At 49.9% G+C, this 26,901-nt stretch overlaps 2 protein-coding genes across 13 annotated transcripts in view; both read left to right on the top strand.

Moving 5' to 3' along the window:
• SF3A3 (splicing factor 3a subunit 3) overlaps positions 1–10,254 on the top strand; it is a 38,151-nt gene extending 27,897 nt beyond the window's left edge. For both annotated transcript variants that reach the window (XM_003815480.4, XM_063608652.1), the window contains exons 16-18: positions 101–191; positions 8,037–8,092; positions 9,947–10,254. In XM_003815480.4, the coding sequence (XP_003815528.1) occupies positions 101–191; positions 8,037–8,092; positions 9,947–10,024 (225 nt within the window). In that variant the 3' untranslated portion in view covers positions 10,025–10,254. The remainder of the gene's footprint in view (positions 1–100; positions 192–8,036; positions 8,093–9,946) is intronic.
• Positions 10,255–21,074: 10,820 nt separating this feature from the next.
• INPP5B (inositol polyphosphate-5-phosphatase B) overlaps positions 21,075–26,901 on the top strand; it is an 85,277-nt gene continuing 79,450 nt past the window's right edge. For 4 of the 11 annotated variants that reach the window (XM_034961595.1, XM_034961597.3, XM_034961612.3 and 1 more), the window contains exons 1-5: positions 21,075–21,177; positions 21,840–21,922; positions 22,324–22,418; positions 24,296–24,393; positions 24,520–24,549. In XM_034961595.1, coding sequence (XP_034817486.1) covers positions 21,866–21,922; positions 22,324–22,418; positions 24,296–24,393; positions 24,520–24,549 — 280 coding nt within the window. In that variant the 5' untranslated portion in view covers positions 21,075–21,177; positions 21,840–21,865. The other 7 variants (XM_055095192.1, XM_055095193.1, XM_034961628.2 and 4 more) reach the window with 6 other exon arrangements.

Below are 26,901 nucleotides of genomic sequence, written 5' to 3' on the forward strand. Positions count from 1 at the left end.
TGCAAAGGGCCATGTTAGGATTTATGAGTAGAATGGAGTTAGTGCTCTGTGTTCAGCTATTCCCATTTCACATGATCCTTTTGCTTCTCTCTTCTCCCAGGAATGGCGTCATGCTCATGGCATGAGGTGTTTGGGCATCCCAAACACTGCTCACTTTGCTAATGTGACACAGATTGAAGATGCTGTCTCCTGTAAGTAAGATTTATTTACTGTCTCCTAGGCAAGTACAAATGGCTCTACTCCTTCAATTCAGCATCCTAATACCCTGTGTATCCAGGATTAAAGGCAGTAGGTTGTGGATATGTAAAATCTAGGACAGTTGTGTAATTATTGCATTTCTGTTTTTTGTTTTGTGTTTTTTTGTTTTGTTTTGAGATGGATGGAGTCTCGCTCTGTCGCCAGGCTGGAGTGTAATGGTGCAGTCTGGCTCACTGCAACCTCTGCCTCCCAGGCGCAAGCGATTCTCCTGCCTCAGCCTACCGAGTAGCTGGGACTACAGGCACGTGCCACCACACCTGGCTAATTTTTTTTTGTGTGTGTGTGACGGAGTCTCACTCTGTCGCCCAGGTTGGAGTGCAGTGGCATGATCTCGGCTCACTGCAAGTTCCACCTCCTGGGTTCATGCCATTCTCCTGCCTCAGCCTCCCGGTAGCTGGGACTACAGGCGCCCGCCACCACACTTGGCTAATTTTTTGTGTTTTTAGTAGAGACAGGGTTTCACAGTGTTAGCCAGGATGGTCTTGATCTCCTGACCTCGTGATCCGCCCGCCTTGGCCTCCCAAAGTGCTGGGATTACAGGCATGAGCCGCCACACCTGGCTAATTTTTTGTATTTTTAGTAGAGATGGGGTTTCACTGTGTGAGCCAGGATGGCCTTGAACTCCCGACCTCAGGTGATCCGCCCACTTCAGCCTCCCAAAGTGCTGGGATTATAGGCGTGAGCCACCATGCCCAGCCTTTGTTTCTGAGACGAGTCTCACTCTGTCAACAGGCTGGAGTGCAGTGGCACGATCTTGGCTCCTGCAACCTCCGTCTCCTGGGCTCAAGCAATTCTCCTACCTCAGCCTCCCTAGTACCTGGGATTACAGGCATGTGCCACCATGCCCAGCTAATTTTTCTATTTTTAGTAGAGATGGGCTTTCATCATGTTGGCCAGGCTGGTTGAGGTGACGAACTCCTGACCTCAAGTGATCCACCCATGTTGGCCTCCCAAAGTGCTGGGATAACAGGCGTGAGCCACCGCGCCTAATTATTGCTTTTTTTTTTTTTTTTTTTGAGATGGAGTTTCGCTCATATTGCCCAGGCTGGAGTGCAATGGTGCGATCTCGGCTCACCGCAACCTGTGCCTCCTGGGTTCAAGCGATTCTCCTGCCTCAGCCTCCCGAGTAGCTGGGATTACAAGTATGCGCCACCATGCCTGGCTAATTTTGTACTTTTAGTACAGACGGGGTTTCTCCATGTTGGTCAGGCTGGTCTTGAACTTCTGACCTCAGGTGATCTGCCCACCTCGGCCTCCCAAAGTGCTGCGATTACAGGCGTGATCCACCGTGCCCAGCTAATTATTGCATTTTTAAGGGAAATGAATTAGTCGGCAATACTGATTGTTTCTCCTTTGAGAAGAGCTCTGTGCTGAGTATAAACCAGGGCTTTTAGCCTGGGTCTGTGAACTCCCTTTTATGCAAGATTTTGATTGAATGGTTGTATGGATAGTTTTCTGAATTGATTTTAATGTGTTAAATAATGACTGATATAAAGGAAAATATAGAAGTACCCTCAGTAAGCTTGTGTTAGAGGCTATAGAAACACAGCAGCAAAATACCTCTTGAAGAAAGTGAAGTGGAGTGCATGTCAGGGAATGTGCTGCTGAAGCACATAGAGGACCACCGCCAGGCTTCCTGTTTTCCCAGCAGTAGTAGCTTTCTCTGCCATTAACATTTTCATGGCAGCCTTTTCTTTTCTTCTTTTTTTAAATTTAATTTAATTTATTTATTTATTTATTTATTTTTTTTTTGAGACAGAGTCTTGCTCTGTCACCCAGGCTGGAGTGCAATAGCGTGATCTCAGCTCACTGCAACCTCCACCTCCTGGTTCCAAGCGATTCTCCTGCCTCAGCCTCCCGAGTAGCTGGAATTACAAGCGCTCGCCACCACGCCTGGCTAATTTTTTTGTATTTTTAGTAGAGACGGGGTTTTAGCATGTTGGCCAGGCTGGTCTCAAACTCCTGATCTCAGGTGACCTACCTGCCTTGGCTTCCCAAAGTACTGGGATTACAGGCGTTAGCCACCGCGCCCATCCTGGCTTTTTATATTCTTTTCAGTGGATCTATGTCACATTTCACTGTTGGCTGATTAGACAGAAGTAAGGTATTTTCCCCCCCATCCCCGCCCCCCCCACTGTTAAATTACAGGCACTTTACTCTCAGTTATGCTTAGCAGGCTGTTCAGCTGTTTGGTCAGCTTGAACCTTGGGCTTCCAACTCTGTTGCCCAGGCTGGAGTGCAGTTGTGCCATCACAGCTCACTGCAATCTCTGCCTCCCAGGCTCAAGTGATCCTCCCACTTCAGATTCCCAAGCTGATGGGACTACAGGCTTGTGCCACCATGCCCGGCTAATTTTTGTATTTTTTGTAAAGATGATGTGTCACCATGTTGCCCAGGCTGGTCTTAAAGTCCTGTACTCAAGCAATCTGCCTGTCTCAGCCTCCAAAAGTGCTGGGATTGCAGGCGTGATCCCCGCCCAACATGCAACATGCTACAACCTGTCATTTGAAACTGTTTATATTGACAGAGATATCTCTTCAGTGGGACTGCGCTAAGATTCTTTAACTTATATAATTTCTTGACTTCTTATGACAAAGAAAGCAAGTGCTTTATAAAACTATTCTGAGTTTATTTTCTTTTTTTTTTTTCTTTTTTTTTTTTTTGTGCCGATGGGGTTTCCTTATGTTGCCCAGGCTGGTCTCAAACTCCTGGGCTGAAGTGATCCTCCCACCTTGGCCCTACAAAATGCTGGGATTATAGGCATGAGGCACTGCACCCAACTTTATTTTTTTATTTTTTATTTTTTTTTGAGACAGAGTCTTGCTCTGTTGCCCAGGCTGGAATGCAGTGGCTGATCTCGGCTCACTGCAACCTTCGCCTCCTGGGTTCAAGCAATTCTTGTGCCTTAACCTCCCAAGTAGCTGGGACCACAGGTATGCACCACTACGCCCAGCAATTTTTGTATTTTTAGTAGAGACGGGGTTTCACCATGTTGGCCAGGCTGGCCTGGAACTTCTGACCTCAAGTGATGCACCCGCATTGGCCTCCCAAAGTGCTAGGATTATAGGCATGAGCCACCATGCTCATGTTAAAGGAATGACTGATATAAAGGGAAAAATAGAAGTGCCCTCAGTAAGCTTGTGTTAGAGGCTATAGAAACACAGCAGCAAAATACCTCTTGAAGAAAGTGAAGTGGAGTGCATATCAGGGAATGTGCTGCTGAAGCACGTAGAGGACCACTGCCAGGCTTCCTGTTTTCCCCACAGTGGTAGCTTTCTCTGCCATTAACATTTTCATGGCAGCCTTTTTCTTTTCTTCTTTTTTTATTTCATTTCATTTAATTTTTTTTAATTTTTAAGATGGAGTCTTGCTCTGTCAACCAGGCTGGAGTGCAGTGGCGTGATCTCAGCTCACTGCAATCTCCACCTCCTGGTTCCAAGCAATTTCTCCTGCCTCAGCCTTCCGAGTAGCTGGAATTACAGGCGCTCGCCACCACGCCTGGCTAATTTTTTTGTATTTTTAGTAGAGACAGGGTTTTAGCATGTTGGCCAGGCTGGTCTCAAATTCCTGATCTCAGGTGACTTGCCTGCCTTGGCTTCCCAAAGTGCTGGGATTACAACACGTGTGTCTTAAAACAGTCTTTCCTCTTTCCACAACGCCTTACTGCCTTCTTTGAAATCACACTTATCACGTGATTTTTTAAGGGTTAGTCATTAAGAGTCTTTCTAGAAAGAAATCGTGTTCTCTTAGCCATACAGGTTTGTTTTTGTTTTTGTTTTTTATTTGAGACGGAGTCTCGCACTGTCACCAGGCTGGAGTGCAGTGGTGCAATCTCTGCTCACTGCAACCTCCACCTCCCGGGTTAAAGCGATTCTCCTGTCTCAGCCTCCCAAGTAGCTGGGACTACAGGCGTGCGCCACCACACCCAGCTAATTTTTGTATTTTTAGTAGGGATGGGGTTTCACCATGCTAGCCAAGATGGTCTTGATTTCTGACCTCATGATCTGCCCGCCTTGGCCTCCCAAAGTGCTGGGATTACAGGCATGAGCCACCACGCTTGGCCCTAATTTTTTTTTTTTTTTAAGAATATCATTGGCAGGGCCAGGCGCAATGGCTCACGCCTGTAATCCCAGCACTTTGGGAGGCTGAGGCGGGCAGATCACAAGGTCAGGAGATCGAGACCATCCTAGCTCACACAGTGAAACCCCGTCTCTACTAAAAATACAAAAAATTAGTCGGACGTTGTGGCGGGCGCCTGTAGTCCCAGCTACTTGGGAGGCTGAGGCAGGAGAATGGCGTGAACCCAGGAGGCGGAGCTTGCAGTGAGCTGAGATCCTGCCACTTTACTCCAGCCTGGGCGACAGAGTGAGACTCTGTCTCAAAAAAAAAAAAAAGAATTATCATTGGCAGGTTCATGATTCTTCAATTGTATTACTTTCAGAATTTATCTACTTAGCTGTCTAGGTTAGTCAGTTTCTCCCTATGAAGGTTGTTATTGCCACTGTTTTTGATTAGTTGTATTATTTCTACCCATCATGGCTTCCCTTGAACTTTTTAGGTTCACCACATAGCATTTGTAGTTTTATTTCTACCTCAATTTCTACTGCACCCGAACCCAGCCCCTGTCTTCTCTCTCTTTTACTGAGACAGGGTCTTGCTCTTTGCCTAGGCTGGAGTGCAGTGGTACAATCTTGGATCACTGCAGCCTCTGCCTCCTGGGCTCAAGTGATTCTCATGTCACCATTCCTGGCCTGGATTAACTTGTTTAGATCATTCTTTTGAAATTTTTATTTTCTCTCTTGGAGATTTTAGCCTGGAGCAAGAGATTCTGAACTGTCATTTAAGTTGCAGTGATTTTTTTTTTTTTTTTTTTGAGACGGAGTCTCGCTCTGTTGCTCAGGCTAGAGTGCAGTGGCGCGATCTCCACTCATTGCAACCTCCGCCTCCTGTGTTCAAGCGATTCTCCTGTCTCAGCCTCCCGAGTGGCTGGGACTACAGGTGCACGCCAGCATGCCCAGCTAATTTTTTGTGTGTTTTAGTAGAGGTGGGGTTTCACTTTGTTGCCCGGGCTGGTCTCCACCTCCTGAGCTCAGGCAATCCACCCACCTCAGCCTCCCAAAGTGCTAGGATTACAGGCGTGAGCCACCGCACCCGGCCGCAGTGATTTTTTTTTTTTTTTAACTTAGAGGGTTTTACTTATAAATTTATTATGTTAATTATTCCATTGGTTTAGATTTATGATTTTTTTTTAACTGTACAAAAGCTAAGAAAGAGCCCTCTGAAATTGCCACCGGAAATCGCCATTTAGGTGATTGGTCGCACTTTATTAATATTCTTTTTTTTTTTTTTTTTTTTTGAGATGGAGTTTCGCTCTTGTTGCCCAGACTGGAGTGCAATAGCACGATCTCGGCCCACTGCAACCTCCACCTCCCGGGTTCAAGCGATTCTCCTGCCTCAGCCTCCCAAATAGCAGGGATTACAGGCATGCACCACCATGCCCAGTTAATTTTGCATTTTTATTAGAGATGGGGTTTCTCCATGTTGGTCAGGCTGGTCTCGAACTCCCAACCTCAGGTGATCTGCCCACCTCAGCCTCCCAAAGTGTTGGGATTACAGGCGTGAGCCACTGCGCCCAGCCTTTTTTTTTTTTTTTTTTTTTTTTTTTTTTTTTTTTTTTTTTGACAGTCTCGCTCTGTCACCCAGGCTGAATTCTTGGTTAGATTCTTGAAGGGCTTTGGCAAAGAACATGACAGGGTACTGCCCTGTCACATAGTAAGCACATAACTTCTCCAGTCCTTCCTGATGTGCATATTACCTGGGCTTGAAGACTTCAGCTAATGTTTTTTTTTGTTTGTTTTGTTTTGTTTTTTTGAGACGGAGTTTCGCTCTTGTTGCCCAGGCTGGAGTGCAGCGGTGCGATCTCGGCTCACCCAACCTGCAACTCCTGGGTTCAAGCGATTCTCCTGCCTCAGCCTCCTGAGTAGCAGGGATTACAGGCATGCACCACCACACCTGGCTAATTTTGTATTTGTAGTAGAGATGGGGTTTCTCCATGTTGGTCAGGCTGGTCTCGAACTCCCAACCTCAGGTGATCTGCCTGCCCACCTCAGCCTCCCAAAGTGCTGGGATTACAGGCGTGAGACACCGCGCCCGGCCTTTTTTTCTTTCTTTCTTTCTTTTTTTTTTTTTTTTGGCGGTCTTGCTTTGTCACCCAGGCTGAATTCTTGGTTAGATTCTTGAAGAGCTTTGGCAAAGAATATGACAGGGTCCTGCCCTGTCACATAGTAAGCACATAACTCCTCCATTCCTTCCTGATGTGCATATTACCTGGGCTTGAAGACTTCAGCTAATTTTTTTTTGTTTTTTTTGAGACGGAGTTTCGCTCTTGTTGCCCAGACTGGAGTGCAGTGGTGTTATCTCGGCTCACCCCAACCTCCACCTCCCAGGTTCAAGCGATTCTCCTGCCTCAGCCTCCTGAGTAGCTGGGATTACAGGCATGCACCACCACGCTCGGCTAATTTTGTATTTGTAGTAGAGGTGGGGTTTTTCCATGTTCATCAGGCTGGTCTCGAACTCCCGACCTCAGGTGTTCCGCCTGCCTCAGCTTCCCAAAGTGCTGGGATTACAGGCATGAGCCACCGTGCCTGGCCAACTTCAGCTCATTTAAAGCAATTAGCAAAGAAGGAAAAGTTGATTAGTTGAGCACCTATGTGCCAGGTGCAGAGCTAAGCATTTTATCATATATTGTTTTATTTACTATTCATTCACCCATCTTAGGCTTTAACTGTCTCTCTGTGATATTTCTTCTAATCTTGTCAAGTTTAGATTATTCTGCTTGATGGGAAAGGTGGAAACACAGGAATCAAGTTCTGTTTTCTCATCATCTATTGATATTTTATTATCTTCCCTCTCTGGCAGTGGACCTGTCTTATGTATTACATGTAGCCATCTGTTCTAAGAGTTCACCTTCCTGACACCATACTTTAAGATTCAAGTTGTTGGCCAGGCGCAGTGGCTCATGCCTGTAATCCCAGCACTTTGGGAGGCCGAGGCGGGTGGATCACGAGGTCAGGAGATGGAGACCATCCTGGCTAACATGGTGAAACCCCATCTCTACTAAAAAATACAAAAAAAAATTAGCCGGGCATGGGGGCGGGCGCCTGTAGTCCCAGCTACTCGGGAGGCTGAGGCAGGAGAATGGCGTGAACCCGGGAGGCGGAGCTTGCAGTGAGCTGAGATCACCCCACTGCACTCCAGCCTGGGCGACAGAGCGAGAGTCCGTCTCAAAAAAAAAGATTCAAGTTGTTCTTTCCCTGGTTTGTATCTGTTTTTTTCTTGTGTATACATGTCTGATCACTCCTTCTGAAGCTACAATTATTTTTTCGGATGTCTTTACCTTTTCTCCTTCATAGAGATTGTTATTGAACTATTAGAATTTTTATATTATGAGCTTTAAGAAAGTAAAGTCACTTTCCCCATTATTCTCATAGGTTGTTCCACATTAACCTCCTTCGAGAGTATCAGTTTCTCTGTTTTCGGAGGTCTTTGGTTATATTTGATCCAACTTTTATAGCAAAGCAAGATCATGATGAATTTTGCAGTGGAAAGGGTTTTGTCTATAGGTGGTCCAGAACCAAAACTCTGGTTTGGGGTAGCCAAGAATCTCAAAGGCAGAGTCTTCTAGGGAGCATCCTAATGGCAGGGAGAGAGGATTATAACACCGGATGCCTGACAGATGTTCAGTCCATCCTGATTGCTGTTCATTTCTTATCCTGCAGTGTGGGCCAAACTGAAATTGCAGAAGGCTTCAGAACGATGGCAGCCTGACACTGAGGTGGGTACTAATGTGGATGGTGTTAGGGATAGTGTCAAGTGATAGAGAGCTCCCTCACCATGTAGAAGGGAGGTGAAAGATGGTCCCTGGTGTACTGCAGCAGCGAGTAGAATGTGACAATATCTACAAATTGACTTTTCCTTTTTTTTTTTTTCTTTTTTTTTGACACGGAGTCTCATACTGTTGCCCGGGCTGGAGTGCAGTGGTGCAATGTCAGCTCACTGCAACTTCCGCCTCCTGGGTTCCAGCAATTCTCCTGCCTGTCTCTCGAGTAGCTGAGATTACAGGCGCCCGCCACCACACCCGACTAATTTTTGTATTTTTAGTAGCGACAGGGTTTCACCATGTTGGCCAGACTGGTCTCAAACTCCTCACCTCAGGTGATCCACCCATGCACGCCTGTAGTCCCAGCTACTTGGGAGGCCTAGGCACGAGAATCACTTGAACTGGGGAGGTAGAGGTTGCATGAGCCGAGATTGTGCCACTGCACTCCAGCCTGGGTGACAGAGCAAGACTCTGTCTCAAAAAAAAAATAATAATAATTAGCCAAGTGTGGTGGCGCATGCTTGTAGTCCCAGCTAATTGGGACTGAGGCAGGAGGAACGCTTGAGCCCAGGAATTTGAGGCAGCTGCTGAGCTATGATCATACCACTGCACTCCAGTCTGGGTGACAGAGTAAGACCCTGTCTCTTTAACAACAAAAAGACAGATTGTATTCTGCCATTCAAATTTTGAAATGGGCCAGGTGCAGCAGTTCATGCCCATTATCCCAGCACTTTGGGAGGCCAAAGCAGGCAGATCACTTGAGCCCAGGAATTGGAGACCAGCCTGGGCAACATGGTGAAACCATATCTCTACAAAAAATACAATAATTAGCGGGGAGTGGTGGCACATGCCTGTGGTCCCAGCTGTTCAGGAGGCTGAAGCAGGAGGATTGCTTGAGCCCAGGCTGTCGAGGGTGCAGTGAGCTGTGATCGCACCATTGCACTCCAGCCTGGGTGACAGAGCAAGAACTTACCTCACAAAAAAAAAAAAAAGAAAAAAAAATTGAAATGGCAAGTGGGAGTACCCAATCTCATGTTCTGCCATGGAGATTTATAGACTAAAATGCCGAGACTCTGTATCATGTATTAGATCTCCTTTGAGGAAAGCAGCTAATGAGAGATGATACTCTCATAGCGACAGGGAGATGTCCTTGTTGGTCTTATGATGGTCATCCCAAGCAGCAGGTTTCAGAGATGAAGAATGACATGTATGTAAGGAATGGTATTGACTCACTCCAAGTCCCATAGTAACTGACAATAGCCTCCCTTTTTTTGAGTCAGTGGTTTTCAGTATTTTTTTTCTTTTTGGCAGCAAAACTCTCTTCCACTTGTAATATAGTACTCTGATATATAAAATAGAATCAAGCAGAATTGCCCTGGACATGGGGAAGCTCAGACTTCCTGGCCTCCCTTTCAACCCCTGCAATGGCCTCTGAGCAGAATCCTGGGATTCTTGGGAACCATTTGAAAACTGCTGTTGTAGGTCAGCCTTTCTCAACCAGGGTTCCCCATCTTAAACATAGAGAGCTAAATGAACTATTTTCTCAGATACTCTAATGATGGGTCATGACTGATACCATTCTAGATGTCTACGAGAGAAGTTAATTCATTGCACACGGTGGCTGCTTTGGGGCAGTGGGACTTAATTCTCTTGTGGAACCCCAGTTGAGAAAGGCTTAGATGAATGCCAATCTTAGCGTACCAGAGTATGCCATGGAATCAGGCCAGGATGAGCTCAGGTACTTAGAGATTGGTTCCAAACATTTCTTTTAGGAGAGCTGTCTAACAAAGTGTACCCCTTCCTTTTCAGGAAGAATATGAAGACTCAAGTGGGAATGTTGTGAATAAGAAGACATACGAGGATCTGAAAAGACAAGGACTGCTCTAGTGTTCAGGGATGTAGCTCAGCTTTTGGGCTAGCCCAGGCTTCCCTAAGATCTGCTTTTTCTATTTCTCCCAACCAAATCCTCTTAAAGACCCTTTGCTATGTAGTCTCATGGTCTAGCATGCATCTTGTAGAAACAAGGCATGCTGGCAGATTGCAGGGTTGAGATGTGTTTTATCTGTTTTATATTTTAAAAGATTCTGCCAGAAAATAAAACCAGACCTTGTTCTAAAGCCCAGGGTTATGGACCAACTCAGTGCTTCAGGTCTTAATGCCTCCATACCTCTTCCTCACCAACTTTACTAGTAGCTGAGATTTAATGGGCACCTATTATGCTACATATCATGTTAGGTAAATCTGACCTGACCTCTTTCCCCACCCTCCTTTGTTGCTGCTTCCCTGAATGAGTATTACCCCAGGATGAGGTCTGCCATCAGCTTAGTTAGCCATTGATGCAAATACTAGGGAAAGACTAGGAGGATGAGCCAGGGTTGCTACTAAGGACTAAGTGTCGCACCAAGGTTTGCCTTTTGTATTTGCATAAAGAAAGGAGTTGGAGCTGGGTGCAGTGGCTTGTGCCTGTAGTCCCAGCTACTTGGGAGGCTGAGGCAGGAGGGTTGCTTGAGACCAGCCTAGGTAACATAGTGAGACCCTGTCTCATTAAAAAAAAAAAAAAAAAAAAAAAAGGCATGGTGGCACGCACTGTAGTCCCAGCTACTCAGGAGACTGAGGCTAGAAGATCCTTTGAACCTAGGAGTTTGAGACCAGCCTGGGCGATATAGTGAGGCCCCATCTCAAAAAAAAAAGGGGGGGGGAGGGGGGAGTTGGGCTGTGTTGGAATGGGCCTGCAGCCCAACATACAAGGGAACTAGGACCGACAGTGACTTCACCAGCTTGCTAGGTCAGAATGAGAGACTGGTGGGTCTGTCTACCTGTTTCTTCTACAAGATCCCTATTTGACTGTAAAAGTAGCTAATACTCACATGTTCTCCAAGCCCAGGTAGCCATGGTAGAGTTGGGTAGAGTTGAGCAGCTGCCCCAGGATCCAAATGTGGTGTCTGAAATGGAAAGAACTAAGGCAACCAGGAAGGCACTGATCTGCCTTATAAGCACAGTCATCTGAAAGTCAGGCCTGCTGCAGGACAGGATCCCCCAGAGACCCCATTTGCCTCTCAACACTCAGACCTTCAACTGTTTTTTAATAAATCTACTTTTTAAAAAAATGTTAATCTTTTTCTTTATATTATACATTTATATCTTATTTTTCTAAAAACCTGCCAAGAACCAGTGCCGCACTCGTCCCATGCAGAGGCAGGCTGGCTAATATATCTACTTTTAAAAATTCCAACTCAGGCCATGCGCAGTAGCTGATGCCTGTAATCCAAACACTTTGGGAGGCCGAGGGCAGCAAATTAGTTGAGGTCAGGAGTTGGAGACCAGCCTGGCCAACATGGCGAAACCCTGTCTCTACTAAAAATACAAAAATTAGCCAGGCGTGATGGCATGCACCTGTAGTCCCAGGTACTCAGGAGACGGAGGCAGGAGGATCACTTGAACCCAGGAGGCGAAGGTTGCCATGAGCTGAGATCACGCCACTGCACTCCAGCCTGGGTGACAGCGAGACTCCGTCTCAAAAAAAAAAAAAAATCCCAATTTGAACTAGCCTTCTGCCTCACACCAATCTTTTGCCCTGGTTATTTCCATGGCAGTAAAGTTTCACCACCCCCACCCCAGTGGCACTGCACTCTAGGTTGGTATTTTCCTTCCTAGTTCAGCCCATCCCTGTGCAACTCATTCCCTTGTGCCTTCACTCCTTCATTTAAGACTCCAGGTCGGGTGCAGTGGCTCATGCCTGTAATCCCAGTGCTTTGGGAGGCCGAGGCAGGCGGATCACTTGAGGTCGGGAGTTCAAGACCAGCCTGACCAACATAGAGAAACCCTGTCTCTACTAAAAATACAAAATTAGCCAGGCGTGGTGGCACATGCCTGTGATACCAGCTACTAGGGAGGCTGAGGCAGGAGAATCACTTGAACCTGGGAGGCGGAGGTTGCAGTGAGCCGAGATCGCGCCATTGCACTCCAGCCTGGGCAACAAGAGTGAAACTCCGTCTCAAAAAAAATAAGACTCCAGTTGGACAGCCTCTCCAGGGCCTGAGCTGAAGCAGAGTGAGTGAATAATTAAACCTAATTGAGCCAACTGGAAACACTGATTAGTGGAAACTGGCCCAAAGTGCAAGGAGACATTGCCATTTGAGAAGAGAGTTAAAGCGTTGGAGTGGGAAATGTGGGGAGAAGACGGCCCTTCAGACTGCTCGTCAGAACAGTGGCTGCATTGGGCTACCAAGGAATGCACCTGCTGCTTTCCAGCTGTTGGAGTCCTCAAAACCCTGTCTTGAGGCTACCTGGGACTCCAGGGTTAATAGGTTCTCCCTCTACAGTGTGGAGAGGAAGTGGGACCAGGTCCTAAGGAGTCCTGCCATCCCCTTGCCCAGTAACTGCAGTCAGCGTGCGAACTCTGTGCCAGAACAACCTTGGAGGGAACCTCGGGCTTACCTGTCACAGCAAAGGCTTGTTCATTTGTTACCTTCATTCATTCAGGGTTTTTTTAGTGCCTTCCATGTGCCAGGCACAGCTAGATCAAACCTTGAAAATTAAAGCGGAGGTGAGACAGTGAGGGCAGAAGCCAGAGGTGAAGAAGCTCAGCAGCAGCCTCTGGGCATGCAGGAAGAGCCATATGGCCAGCTCCATCCAGCTGCAAGGGGCACAGCTGTTTTCTGAGGTGAAGGCAAATCACATCAGAATTGGTTCTCAGAGGTGATCCTTCAGGTTTGGACTCCATAGGGTCAACCAAAGGAAGAGAATTTCAATTGACCACCTGCCTCAGCCTCCCAAAGTGCTGGGATTTCAGGCATGAGCCACTGTGCCCAGCCAAGAATCTTTCTTAGACATGGAGTCGGAACCTTTGCACTTATTGCTGGGAACAGTTAATTCAATTAGCTCTTCATGGAGGAAAGCTGCAGGGAGCGTTTAGGGAGTTGTTCCTGGGATTGACCCTCAGATTGGTGCTGCTAAACCCAGAGGCTGCACCTGGAATGAGCCCTCCCAGGAGGAGTCTTTACTCTCTACTTCTCAGATGAAAGTGAAGAAATCTGTCTCTGGCTTCAACCAGGTATCCCTTTCTTCTCCATTTTCTGTCCATTTCCCTCCCTGGGGTCAACTTGTGCTGGAAGGCTCTGTGAAGGGAGCACCCTAAAGGTAACCAATGTGTTGGGGAAGTGAAGTTGTGAGATATTTCTCTCCCTCTGCATTAAAAAAAAAAAAAAAAATCCTTGGGATGATAGCAACCTTTCTCCTCATCCTTCAGGTCCTACTGTCAGCCTCAGCTCAGAGTTCTCGGGGTGGGAATGAGCCTGTGACCCTCTCCACCCTCATCCAGAAGAGTCCTCCCATTACAGGTCCACCCTGGGAGGACACTGGTCTCCTCTCCCTCTGATCTCTTCTGAGAGCCCTCTCCACCTGCCAGGTTTCCGATCCAGACAAATAAGGCACCTCCCAGTGGGATGTTGGGACAGCGGTCTTTTGATCTGCTCAAGCGGCTTTATTTTCTCCCTCCAACTACAGTCTGGGCAGCAGCTATGCTTTCTTCTTTTCTGTGGTCCCTGTGTGTCCCTGGTGGCAGCAACATGAGAGGCAACTCCCAGAGCTGACAAGTGATTGGAGGGGAGGAGAAAGGGCAGCTTCCAGTTTCCAGGGGCGGCAGCTGTAGCCTCCCTGCCTTGTGCATGCACACTCACAGCCCTCTGCACCTTCAAGTGTGCAGGTAGGTCTATAGCTGGGATAGGGTGGGGCACAGAGAATATTGAGAATATGCTCTAGCCATGGAGGGGCACACAGACTAAAGGAGATGGACAAGAAGCCTGGATTAATACAGCCTAGGAGGTACCCATCTATCTTTGCCCAGCCTTCTGATTCTGCTCAGTGTCTGTCCACCTGCCCCATCATATTCCTGAGATGTCCCTCCAGCCTCAACTGTGCAAAGTAAGGAGGAGGAAAGGGGCTTCTGTGGGAAGCCTGGGCTCTTCACAAAGCTTCAGGGACCTGGGTAGAACCTTTGAGCCCTTTGAACCTTTGGCCTTTGGAAACTGAAGTCCCCTTGGAGAGGGGCTGACTGTGTAAAAACTTTATTTGGCCAGGCATGGTGACTCACACCTGTAATCCAAACACTATGGGAGGCCAAGGCAGGCAGATCATGAGGTCAGGAGATCAAGACCTTTCTGGCCAACACGGTGAAACCCCATCTCTACTAAAAATACAAAAATTAGTCGGGCGTGGCGGCACGCACCTGTAGTCCCAGCTACCCGGGAGGCTGAGGCAGGAGAATTGCTTGAACCCGGGAGGCAGAGGCTACAGTGAGCCGAGATCGCACCACTGCACTCCAGCCTGGGCGACAGAGCAAGACTCTGTCTCGCTCTGTCACTTTTTTTTTTTTTTGTAAGACGGAGTCTCGCTCTGTCGCCCAGGCTGGAGTGCAGTGGCGCAATCTCGGCTCAGGGCAGCCTTTGCCTCCCGGGTTCAAGCAATTCTCCTGCCTCAGCCTCCCGAGTAGCTGGGACTACAGGTGTGCGCTGCCACACCTGGCTAATTTTTTCATGTTTTTGGTAGAGATGGGGTTCCACCATATTGGCCAGGCTGGCCTTGAACTCCTGACCTCATGATCCACCTGCCTTGGCCTCTCAAAGTGCTGAGATTGCAGGTGTGAGCCACCGTGCCCGGCCCCAAAAACTTTTTTTTTAACAAGGTCTCACTGTTACCCAGGCTAGAGTTCAGTGGCATGATCATAGCTCACTGCAGCCTCCCAACTCTCAGGCTCAAGTGACCTCCCCACCTCAGCCTCCCAAGTAGCTAGGACTACAGATGCACACCTCCATGCCCAGCTAATTTTTTGTAGAGAAGGGAATCTCACTATCTTGCCCAGGCTGGTCTTGAAATTCTGGCCTGAAGCAGTTCTCCTGCCCCAGCCTCCTGAGTCACTGGGATTATAGGTGTGAGCCACCATGCCCAGCAAGAGAACTGTTTCTTGAGTGTAGTGTTTGTTGGTGGGGGGGACGGATGGGCAACAGAGAGGCTGACACCATCAGAAGGGCCCAACCCAGGAGTCCTTGCTGCACACTCTCCTGTGTATCGCATCACCCTGGCTGCTGTCACTTGAGAGACAAGTCTGAGTGCTGATGGAGGATTACATCCATGAGGGCAGGGAAACAGATGCCCCATTAGCATTGGGAATGGTAGGGTCTGGGTTGTGCTCAGCTTCCAGGGCTGGGCAAGAAGATAGGAATAATGCCCCACTCTCATCTCTAGCAGTTTCCTACCTTGTATGGAAAAACCTAAACCCAGGCTTAGCAGACCCTTCTAGGTGTGACCCCTTAGTGTTGCAGGGGGCAGAGTCTGGGATCCAGGAACCCAAAGTCTGAGAGCTACCTCCTATCTTTGGCTCAGCACTCATTTAGGGACAGGCTGGGGTCTGAATCCTGAAGAACACTTGGACAAAGTGAGTCTGGACTTTTGACCCTCTGTGGCCTAGGGTTTTCCTGCCCTGGGTTCTAAGGAAGCCCATGACCCCCACCTTCCCACACCCGGGCACCTTCTGACGTTGGCAGCAAATGAGGCCAGATCAGAGTCACTGGGTATGTATTTCCTGTCACTGCACCTGCTCCAGTTCTGCCTCCCCTCAGGCTGGGATGCTGCTGTTGCCATGCCAGTGACAACATGTGTCTCGGGGGGCTGTTACTGGGATGCAGGCCCCTTTGTGCCTGCCCCAGTGTCACTCTGACAGTATGACTTGCAGGAAGCGAAAGCTGAGCCCCTGAGACCTCTTATTCCCTAAAGGTTGACCCACCCCCACCCTAGTTCCCCAGCCTCAATTTATTCATCTGCATAGTACAATAATGGAAATTTTGCTTGTAGATTTCCTCAGCTGGCCAGAACTGGTCCTTCCCTCTCTCTGGCTCCTGCAGCACCTCAGTTGAAGATGTATGTGGCCAATGGTAGCCACAGAGCTGCTTTGCTCAGAGGTAGCTGTCCTCAGCCCAGGGACCCTGGCCTTTCCTGGACCATGACTACTGCTGGACCCTGGGACTGCCCCTACTTTTCCCTAAGTTCATGACCTCTTCCATTTAACTGCTGCATGACCTTTCTTTGACCTATGACCTTTGAGCTGGTTATGGCCTTGAACTCCTGACCTCATGATCCACCTGCCTCAGCCTCTGCAGTGGCTCCCTCTCTCCTTTTCCTCCTATCAGTCCTCCTGCTGGCCTTACTGGTAGCCCAGAACCTGGCAAGCAGTCAGTTGACCCCTGCTCCTGTCCAGGTAAGCAGCATATGAGGGAGGGGACAGCCTTCCTAATGCCTTCAGCCCCAGGCGTGTGACCACAGTGGTCAAACCTTTCCGCAGATATGCCACAACTTCCACTGCCTCGGAGAGATGTGCTACCAGGAGGAAAAGTTCTCCAACCAGACCACAGAGTGTTAGCCCGGGCAGCACCACTGCGAGGTGTGGGGCTGGGGCTGTGATGGACCCAAGCCAGGGCACTTCTCAGAGGTGAAGGAGAGTGGAGGGAGGCCATTGGAAGGGGGACTGAAATTCAGGTACAGTAAGGTGCAGGAACAGATCCTGAAGCGGGAGGGAGAGGAGTCAGTATCTGGGATGCTGGGAACGTGGAGCTATGGCCCAGGCCTGGCTGTGCCCCCATCCTCCTGGACATGCCTGCATTCTCTCTACCCAGCTGATTCAACTCAACGCTTCCCACTACATGGCCTGGTGCAGCTTCAGCTGTGAAGGGGGAAATGAAACCGGTCCTAGCCCTTGTCTGCTGTCCAATAGCTCAGCCCCCAGCCCAGACCCCTGCAGGCTGCAGTGCTGCAATGGAGGGCCACTCTGTTTCATGCTCAATGAGTCGGCCTGGGGTGAGACAGCCCCACCCTTAATACTCAGCCTTGCCCCGCCAACCTGCAGCTCCCAGCCCCATTCCTCAGAGCCCCCACCTCTGACTCCCATTCCTACTCATCCACAAGCTCAGAGCCCTTCTGCCCACTAACCCTCAACTTTGAACCCAGCCCTTTGAGAGGCCCTCAAATCTCAGCTCAATTTTCACCAGCCCCCCCAACCTCTATGAATATGCTAACCTCTAGGCCTTTTCTGACTGACCCCTACCTTTTTTTCTTTTGTTTTTTTGAGACAGAGTCTTGCTCTGTCACCCAGGCTTATGCAGTGGCGCGATCTCGGCTCACTGCAAGCTCCGCCTCCCGGGCTCACGTAATTCTCCTGCCTCAGCCTCCCGAGTAGCTGGGACTACAGGTGCCCGCCGCCATGCCTGGCTAATTTTTTGTATTTTTTTAGTAGAGACGGGGTTTCACCGTGTTAGCCAGGATGGTCTCGATCTCCTGACCTCGTGATCCACCCGCCTCGGCCTCCCAAAGTGCTGGGATAACAGGCATGAGTCACGGCGCCCGGCCCTGACCCCTACCTTTAATGTCTTCCTAGGCCAGGCATGGTGGCTCATGCCTGTAATCCCAGCACTTTGGGAGGCCAAGGCGGGTGGATCATGAGGTCAGGAGATCGAGACAGGCCAAGGCGGGTGGATCATGAGGTCAGGAGATCGAGACCATCCTGGCTAACATGGTGAAACCCCGTCTCTACTAAAAATACAAAAAATTAGCCGGGCATGGTGGTGCTGGGCGCTTGTAGTCCCAGCTACTCTGTAGGCTGAGGCAGGAGAATGGCATGAACCTGGGAGGCGGAGCTTGCACTGAGCCAAGATCTCACCACTGCACTCCAGCCTGGGCGACAGAGAGAGACTCCACCTCACCACAAAAAAAAAAAAAAAAAAAAAAAGTCTGCCTTCCTCATTAGCTCCCCAAGTCTGAGCTTTCTACCTTTGGTGCCCCACCCCCTCTCAGATTCCCCACTCCTAACATCCCCACCATTTCCCAGTCCAGCCCATCCAGCACTCCCCTCCCCAGCAAGCTACAAAGAGGCCTGGGGCAAGCACCTGTGCTCATCTAGGCCGTGGTGGGGGAGATGTCAGGTTGTGAGCTGCCCACACACATCATGCTCTTCCTGGGGGCAAGGCAGGGGGTCAGGGCTTTACAGAGGTGTCACAGCACTTCCCCAGGCAGTCCTGCTCTGCTCCTAGGCCTAGCCCACCCGACGATCCCAGAGGACAAGCTACATTCCATTCCACCCCTGGTGACCACCACCTTGCCAGCCCTCCAGGGAAATGTGTCTCATTCTCACCTGCCTCCTCTAGGAAGTGGAGGCAGGAACGGACAGCGTGTGGTGGATGGGGCCAGTGACACAGGCATGATAGGGCTCCAGCCTTGCCTCTGTCCAGCATTTACCACCTGTTCAGTCTGCACAGAGCTCCCAAACCTCCTCCTGCTTTCTCTTCCAGAAGAAAATCTGTGCTACTTTCTCCTGCCAAGGTGGTGACTGTTTCAAAGGGCAGAAAGCTGTGGCCATGTGCCCTGAGGGCTTGGACTTCTGTGAGGTGAGCCCTGCGATGCTCCAAGAATTAGGGAGCTCTCCTCCCTCAGAGCTGCATGGCTTTCTCCTTCTACCTGGAGTGGGTAGCTCAGCAGTAGAATCTGGCTGGAGCTAGACCTGCTGGGAGCAGCCGTGGGGTCTAGCAAGCTTGACCCCCTCAGCTCTGCATGATGCCAACACCAAAGGCAGCAACTGGAATTTTCCATACCTCCACGATGTGCCCCTTTGTTTCTGACCACCCTGTATGTTCACTAGGAACTCACTGATCTTGTGGGCAGGAAGCTAGGGGTCCAAGGAGGTTGAGCTCAACCCATGACCCACTTAACACTTTCTGCCTTTGAGTGGGGAAGAGGGGCAAGGGGAAGATGAATGGTCCCACCTCTTCTTGCAGCTGAAATGCTCCAGCTCAGGTTACATTGCAGGCTGCAGCCAGGCCTGTGAAGCAGGGACCTCCCAGTGTCATGGGGCTGTGGCCCCACCCTGCTACCAGGAGTGCTGTCAAGCCTCAACCTCAGGCAGCTGCCTTCAGCTGGATGGGAAACTTCACTTCAACCAGGCAGCTCCTGGGGCCACCAGAAACCCCCTGCACTGGGCCCTGGCTGTGGCTATGCTACTTCTCCTCCACTCTGCTCTGCTCCTATTCCTGCTCCCCTAGCTGGGCCCAGCAGAATCTGGGAGCAGCAGTCAAGAAGACCCTGTAGGATCTACAAGCTTTCAGGTCCCCCTCCAGCTCTGATTCCTGTAGTTGCATCTTTAGTAAAAGGCCTTTATCAAGCCCACAGCTCTGGGCTTAAGGCTCCTCACTTCTCCCTTTCTAGGGCCTAGGCCTGACCATGGAACCCCCCAAGGGGGCAGGCCCTCAGCCCTAATCTCAGGGAGAGGATAGGGTTTGTCTGGAAAAACAGAAAACCTCCTGCCTGACCCCCACCCAGTGGGAGGACCCCCAAATCCTGCAGGGACAGTTTCTTCATCATAAAAAGCACACAGCCCCATCTACTTTGCCCAGACCCTCCTCCCCAGGCTTTGACACTAGAGCAGGGCTGGAATTGGGGTTCCTCTGCTTCCCTGCAGTGACCCCACCCCTTGATCCTAAGGGTCTGAGTCAATCCCCTTTCCCCTCATCGTCCACATGACTTAGACGCTGAATTCAAATAAACTTGAGCTCCATTTGTGCTGTGGATGTTTCCAGGAAAAGGAATGGATTGAGAAGAAGGCAATGACTGTTTCTGGAAGGGGTTTACATATGCAAAGTTGAACTGGTCATTAGGATGGCCACTTCACTTGGGGAAAGAGGAAGGGAAACTGTTCACAAGTCACAACAGTCACCCCCTCCCCAGCACTGAAGGCCCATTCCTTCAGTTTGGGCCAAAGCTTGAGAGAAGGTGTATTTATTAAAATAGTTCAGAAAGTAATTCACTAACTCCATAGATAACTGTGTGCCAGAAACTGCTGGTGTGTTGATGAAAAGGCATAGTCCTGTCCAACGGGAGCTTACAGCTTAATTAAACGGCCAATAGGCCAAGTGAGAATGATCCTAGCATTCCTTATCTGAGCTGGGTGAGCAATCACAGCTCACTGCAGCCTTGAACTCCTGGGCTCAAGCAATCCTCCCACCTCAGCCTCCCAAGTAGCTGGGACTACAGGCATGCACCACCATACCCGGCTAAATTAAAAAAAATTTTTTTTTAGAGATGGGGTCTCAAACTCCTGGCCTCAAGCGATCCTCCCTCCTTGGCCTTCCAAAGTGCCGGGATTACAGACATGAGCCACTGTGCCCAGTCCCTGTGCTGGCTCTTTTTGTCCATCTTGGGTAACCTCCTTATCTTAGATGGGGAAATTGAGTCCCAAGGGAAGAAAGGTCTTGGCCAAGGTCACAAAGCCAGGCGGATCAGGGGAAGGACGTTGCCGGACAGGAACAGTGTCATACCCTTTATAAAGTGCGTTCACACCCAGTAGCCTCAAACAGCCCTGTGTGGCAGGAGGGCTGGGTGGGGCTAAGGGAGGAAATAGGGCAGTGTGTAGCGGTATAAATGGCCCAGGAGTTGCAGTCAGACTTTCAGTGGAGTCCCAGTGTTGCCACCTGCTAGCTGCAGGACTTAATGTCAAACTGCTTAACCTATCCAAGGCTCAGTTTCTCCACCTGGAAAATGGACATAATGGTTCTTCATAGTCTGGTTCTCCCTCCATTAAACCAGGAGAAGGTAGTTATTTTAGGGGAAGAGTTTCAGTAGAGGTCCGGGTTGTCTACCCTGGAGTGAGAAGAGCTGAGGATGGAACTAAGGAGAAAATAAAAATGCATTATATTCTTCCCCTAAGATAAAATGTGACCATCTTCCTTCTGGGTGGGAAGCTCTGGCCCCATGACTTAGAGGGCTGGGGATGGGAGTGAGGGCAATCATTAGAAAACCTTTCTGGTATAGGAAGCCCAGTGTACCCCAGGGCCTAAGGGGTTAACACGGATGGAGAGACTCCCCACCCCACGATTGACTCGGGCATGCTGGGACTTGCAGGCTGACTGACCACCGTGTGGCGCAGGGGCTGTTGGGAAATGTAGTCACTGTCCCGGAACCTGGGGCAGCGGAGTCCCGTGCGCCCTGTGGTGACAGCTCAGGAGGTAGGTGACAATGTCAGGGAGCTGTGGGTGGGAGCAGAGCAGGAAAGCCAGGGCAGGGCTGGGCAGGAGGGAGTGGGCAAGCTGAGGGCTGGGACACCCCCCACCCCCCAACCCCCGGCCTGCAGCTGATGCAATGGGCCTGCTGGGGCGGGGGTGAAGGGCAAGCAGCAATGGGACACTTCCTGTCTCCAAGGAAAGAGGAATGGGACCCTCCTGAATGACAGTAAGGGGATGTTCCCTGAACCCCACATGGACACACCACTGACACCTCCCAGAGAGGCGCTAGCAGAACAAAAACTGTCCCCAAAAGAGAGGAAGAGCCATGTCCTAGGAGCAAAGGGACTAGGTCCCCTTCTCCAATCCACGTACCCCACTTCCAACAAGGATAGACCACACTCAAGAGCAACTGGATGCCCTCCCAGACAAAGGCAGTATAGCAAACTGTAGATCCCAGCGGGGCAAAGGGACTGGACCCCTATCCCTAAAAACTGAAAGGCCTATTCTAGGGAGGACAAAGAGGAGGAGGAGGAGGATCAGGCCTCCCCAGTACCATCTCCCTCTGCAAAGGCCCCTCCCTCCTGCCCCCAACCCCTCTGAGGCAGCTCCACCACGCCATGCGTAACTTGTTGACCAAAGCGGGGCTCCTATCTCCCCTCCCACAGGGTGTGTGCGCTCAGCAGGGGCCAGCATGGACCAGTCTGTGGCAATCCAGGAGACGCTGGCTGAGGGGGAATACTGCGTCATCATATCCTTCCTGTGCTAACTGTGGCCCTGAGCCTGCCCTGGCCTTGGGAAGAGGAATGGAAGGTGTCGAGGTGTCTATCCCCTCTCCTGCCCCTCTGAACCATCAGGGGAGAAGGAAATCAGTATTTACTAAGTACTTACTGAGTCCTGGACTCTCAGCCAAATGCTTTAAATACGCAGTTATCCTCCTAACTCCCTATGAAGTTGTGGATTATTATCCTCATTTCATAGATAAGGAAGGCTTAGAGAGCCTGTTTGTCTGTTAGTTCAGCACATGGTTTGAGTGCTCACCCAAGGCCACACAGTGAATCTGGAGGGGCAGGGGAACAGAGGGAAGGTGGGACAGACTGGGTTGGGAGAGGCCTCGCCTCTGGGTTGTCTTCCCTTGACTCTGAGCCGCAGGCGGTGCAAGGTGTGCTGTGTGAGGGGGACAGCCGGCAGAGCCGCCTCCTGGGACTCGTGCGCTACCGCCTGGAGCACGGCGGCCAGGAACACGCGTGAGTGAGGGGCTTGGTCCCCACCTGTCTGGGCCATGGGGTTGTTCATCACTGCACCCTCCAGCTGAACTTCAACTGTCCCTCCAGGGCAGGGTCTGAGTCTCCTAGAATAATTATCACAATGACAGTTAATATTTTTTGAACACTATATTCTAAACCCTGCACACGCACTAACTCATAATCCTCAAGATCTAAGGAGGAAGTTTCTTGAGAAGAGACAGTTTAACATACTAGTCCAGATCTTGAGCCTCGTGGTCCAAATGCCTGGGTTCAAACCCAGGCTTTGTTACTAACAAGCCACATGATCTATTGTTTGTTTGTTTTGAGAAGGAGTCTTGGTCTTTGCCCAGGCTGGAGTGCAGTGGCATGATCTTGGCTCACTGCAACCTCTGCGTCCCAGGTTCAAGCAATTCTTGTGCCTCAGCCTCTTGAGGAGCTGGTATTACAGAGGTGCCTGCCACCATGCCTGGCTCATTTCTGTATTTTTAGTAAAGACAGGGTTTCACCACGTTGGCCAGGCTGGTCTTGAAGTCCCGACCTCAAGTTATCCACCTGCCTTGGCCTCCCAAAGTGCTAGGATTACAGGCATGAGCCAGCGTGCCCAGCCTCACATGATCTTTTTTTTAGAGACGGGGTCTCTTTCTGTCACCCAGGCTGGAGCGCAGTAGTGCACTCATAGCTGCATGCTGGAACTCCTGGCCTCAGGTCATTCTCCCACTTCAGCCTCCCAAAGTGTTGGAATTTTAGGCATGAGCCACCGCACCTGGTGGAACCACATGATCTTGAGCAAGTTGTTTTACTCCTCAATTTGTCCATATTAAAGAGTAAAGTGAGTTAGGCCAGGTGCAGTAGCTCATGCTTGTAATTCCAACACTTTGGGAGGCTGAGGCAGGAAGATTGCTTGAGCCTAGGAGTTCGAGACCAGCTTGGGCAACATAGCGAGACCGCCCCCCCCCCCAACCCCGCCCCACCTCCCGCTCCCCGGCTCCATCTCTACAAAAAATAAGAAAATTAGCTGGGTGTTGTGGTGCATGCCTGTAGTCTCAGCTACTCAGGAGGCTGAGGTGGGAGGATCACATGAGCCAAGGAGTTTGAGATTACAGTGAACTATGATTGCAGCCTGGGCAACACAGCAAGACCCTGTCTCTATTAAAAAAAAACAAGAAAAAAAAAACTAACACCATGGGGTGTGTAGAAAGTGCTCAATAAGGCTGGGTGCAGTGGCTCATGCCTGTAATTAATCCCAACACTTTGGGAGTCTGAGCTGGGAGGACTGCTTGAGCTCAGGAGTTCAAGACCAGCCTGGGAAATATAGTGAGACCCCTATCTCTATTTCAAATAATTTAAAAAATATAATAAATAAAAAAAAGAAAGTGCTCCATAAATGTTGTCTAGTAACACCCACATACCACACAGAAGCAGAGAGAGAGTAATAGTTGTCAAAGGTCTCATAGCTGGTAAGTGACTCAGGGTCTAGGAGCTGGGAGGGAGGGGGCCTTAGACATTTTCTGATCCATCACCCCAGTTTTACAGATGGGAAACAGGTTCAGGGAGAGAAGTGGGTAGCTAAGGTTGCACTGTTCCTGTCACACACAGTGCTAGAATGCACCATGGTTAGATCAAACATGTGTTTGTGTTTTACTAACAATCAGGGGCTCCTGCAGATGAGAAAAGTTCTGGTTTGATGACCTCATCCATAAAACTGCAGTCTCTGATGGGCACCACAGACAGAGATGGCATGAGGAGTGTGCCTAGCCAGGGCACCACCAGCACAGTGTTAGGGACCAATGAGCGAGTGTGAGCACCCCGAGACCTCCAAGATAGGGCTGAAGGACAGGCAGCGGGCCCCCATCCTCACCTCTGCTTCCTGCCCTTAGTCTCTTCCTCTATACGCACCGGAGGATGGCCATTACCGGGGACGATGTCTCTCTGGACCAGATAGTGCCAGTCTCGCGGGATTTTGCGCTGGAAGAAGGTGCCACAGGGGGCTGGGTGGTATGAATCCTCTCCTATGGGCCCCCCAGGTCATCTTTGTCCTTGATGGGGGGGCAAGGGGGAGTAAGCTCAATTGCTAAGGGCATTCTCATTTCCCTCCCCACAGTGTCCCCAGATGGTGAACTCTACATCCTTGGTGAGTGGTCCTCTTGGTCTGGGTCCCACTCGGGGCAGGGGTGCCTGATTTTCAGAGAAAGAAGAATGGTGTAAAGTAAGAGCACCCCCTGCTAAACTTATTGCAGCAAGTAAGACCCTGTAGGATCTGGCACAGCCCATCTCCGTGGGCTCATCTCCCATCACTCTCCTCCTTGCTGCTGTTTCCGTCTCCCCCGATATCACACATTCTCACCCCGGAGCCCCTGCACACGCTGTCCCCTCCTCCTGCAAGCCTCACATCTCTTCACCTAGCCAATTCCTACTCAGCCTTCAGGGCTTCCATTAATGCATTTCTCTTCCCAGGCAGCCTTTGTTAAACCCCTGAAATTAGGCCAGGGCAGTGGCTCACGCCTGTAATCCCAGCACTTTGGGGGGCCAAGATCACGAGGTCAGGAGTTCAAGACCAGCCTGACCAACATGGAGAAACCCCATCTCTACTAAAAATACAAAATTAGCCAGGCATGGTGGTGCATGCCTGTAATCCCAGCTACTCGAGAGGCTGAGGCAGGAGAATTGCTTGAACCTGGGAGGCGGAGGTTGCGGTGAGCCAAGATCGCACCATTGCACTCCAGCCTGGGTAACAAGAGTGAAACTCCATCTCAAAAAACAAACAAAAAACCCCCCAAAAATCCTGAAATTGTTTTGTATCCCATGGATACATGTGTCTGTCCCTCCCTCCCTCCCTTCCTCTCTCTCTCTCTCTCTTTCTTGACAGAACCTTACTCTGTCACCCAGGCTGGAGTACAGTGGCATGATCTTGGCTCACTGCAACCTCCGCCTCCCAGGTTCAAGTGATTCCCCTGCCTCTGCTTCCCAAGTAGCTGGGATTACAGGCACCCGCCACCATGCCCAGCTAATTTTTGTATTTTCTGCAGAGGCGGGGTTTTGCCATGTTGGCCAGGCTGGTCTTGAACTCCTGACCTCAGATGATCCACCTGCCTTGGCCTCCCAAAGTGCTGGGATTATAGGCGTGAGCCACCACACCTGGCTTGCCTTTTTCTTATTTTTGCCAGCCTCTCTCAATCAGTGATGTAATTCTTTATATTGACATATTTAATGTCTGTCTGCTTTGCTATACAACAATAATAATAATAGAAGCAAATAATGAGTTAATGATTATCCCATGCCAGCATTGTGCTAGAAGTTTTACATACACCAAATCATGCTTTTCTCTTTTTTGTTTGAGACAGAGTCTCGCTCTGTTGCCCAGGCTGGAGTGCAGTGGCGCGATCTCGGCTCACTGCAAGCTCCACCTCCCGGGTTCACGCCATTCTCCTGCCTCAGCCTCCCAAGTAGCTGGGACTACAGGCGCCTGCCACCACACCCAGCTAATTTTTTATATATATTTTTTAGTAGAGACGGGGTTTCACCATGTTGGCCAGGATGGTCTCGATCTCCTGACCTTGTGATCCGCCCCACCTCGGCCTCCCAAAGTGCTGGGATTACAGGCATGAGCCACCGCACCGGGCCTAAATCAGGCTTTTCTCACAGCTCTATGAGGTTATCACTGTTTGCATCTCCATTTTATGGACAAGGTAACTGAGGCCCAGAGAAATTAAACAGTTTAGTAAGGGGTGGAACCAAGATTCAAACTTAGAGAATTCAGATTCTAGAGCCCACACTATTTTATTTTATTTTATTTTTTGAGACAGGGTCTTGCTCTGTCACTCGGGCTGGAGTGCAGTGGCACAAATATGGCTCACTTCAGCCTCAACCTCCTGGGCTCAAGCGATCCTCCCACCTCAGCCTCCCAAGTAGCTGGGACTCCACATCTGGCTAATTTTTTATAGAGATTGGGTGGCGGGGGGTGGTGTCTCATTGTGTTTTCCAAGCTGGTCTCAAACTCCTGGCTTTAAGTAATCCTCCTGCCCTGGCCTCCCAAAGTGCTGGGATTACAGGCATGGGTCACTGTGCCCAGCCTAGCCCACACTCTTAATTGCTCTGCTAGGTTGCTTCTGTTTGTCTGTTAGTTCAGCACATGGTTTGAGTGCTCACCATGTGCCCGGTATTGGGTATATGTTATGAATAGGGAAGCCTTCTACAGTCTAGCTCCCTGAGACGGGCCCACGTGTATTCTCTTCACCATGGTATTCCCTGTGCCTATCACACTACCTGGCATAGTCAGGTAGACTGACCCATGGACATTTCCTCTTGTCTGCCTCTATGTGCTTTTCATTTCATCGGGAGGGGAACAGACTACACATCCAGAGAACCTGTTCTTTCCCAGTTCCATCTAGTACTGCAGTTGAGGCTTACTGACTTTTCAGAGCCTTCTTCTGCCTCCTGTATAAAGAGGGGATGATGTTAATTTGGAACTTAGGGTACAGAGGGT

This window comes from Pan paniscus, chromosome 1, assembly GCF_029289425.2.
Source record: "Pan paniscus chromosome 1, NHGRI_mPanPan1-v2.0_pri, whole genome shotgun sequence".
Taxonomy (NCBI): Eukaryota; Metazoa; Chordata; class Mammalia; order Primates; family Hominidae; genus Pan; species Pan paniscus.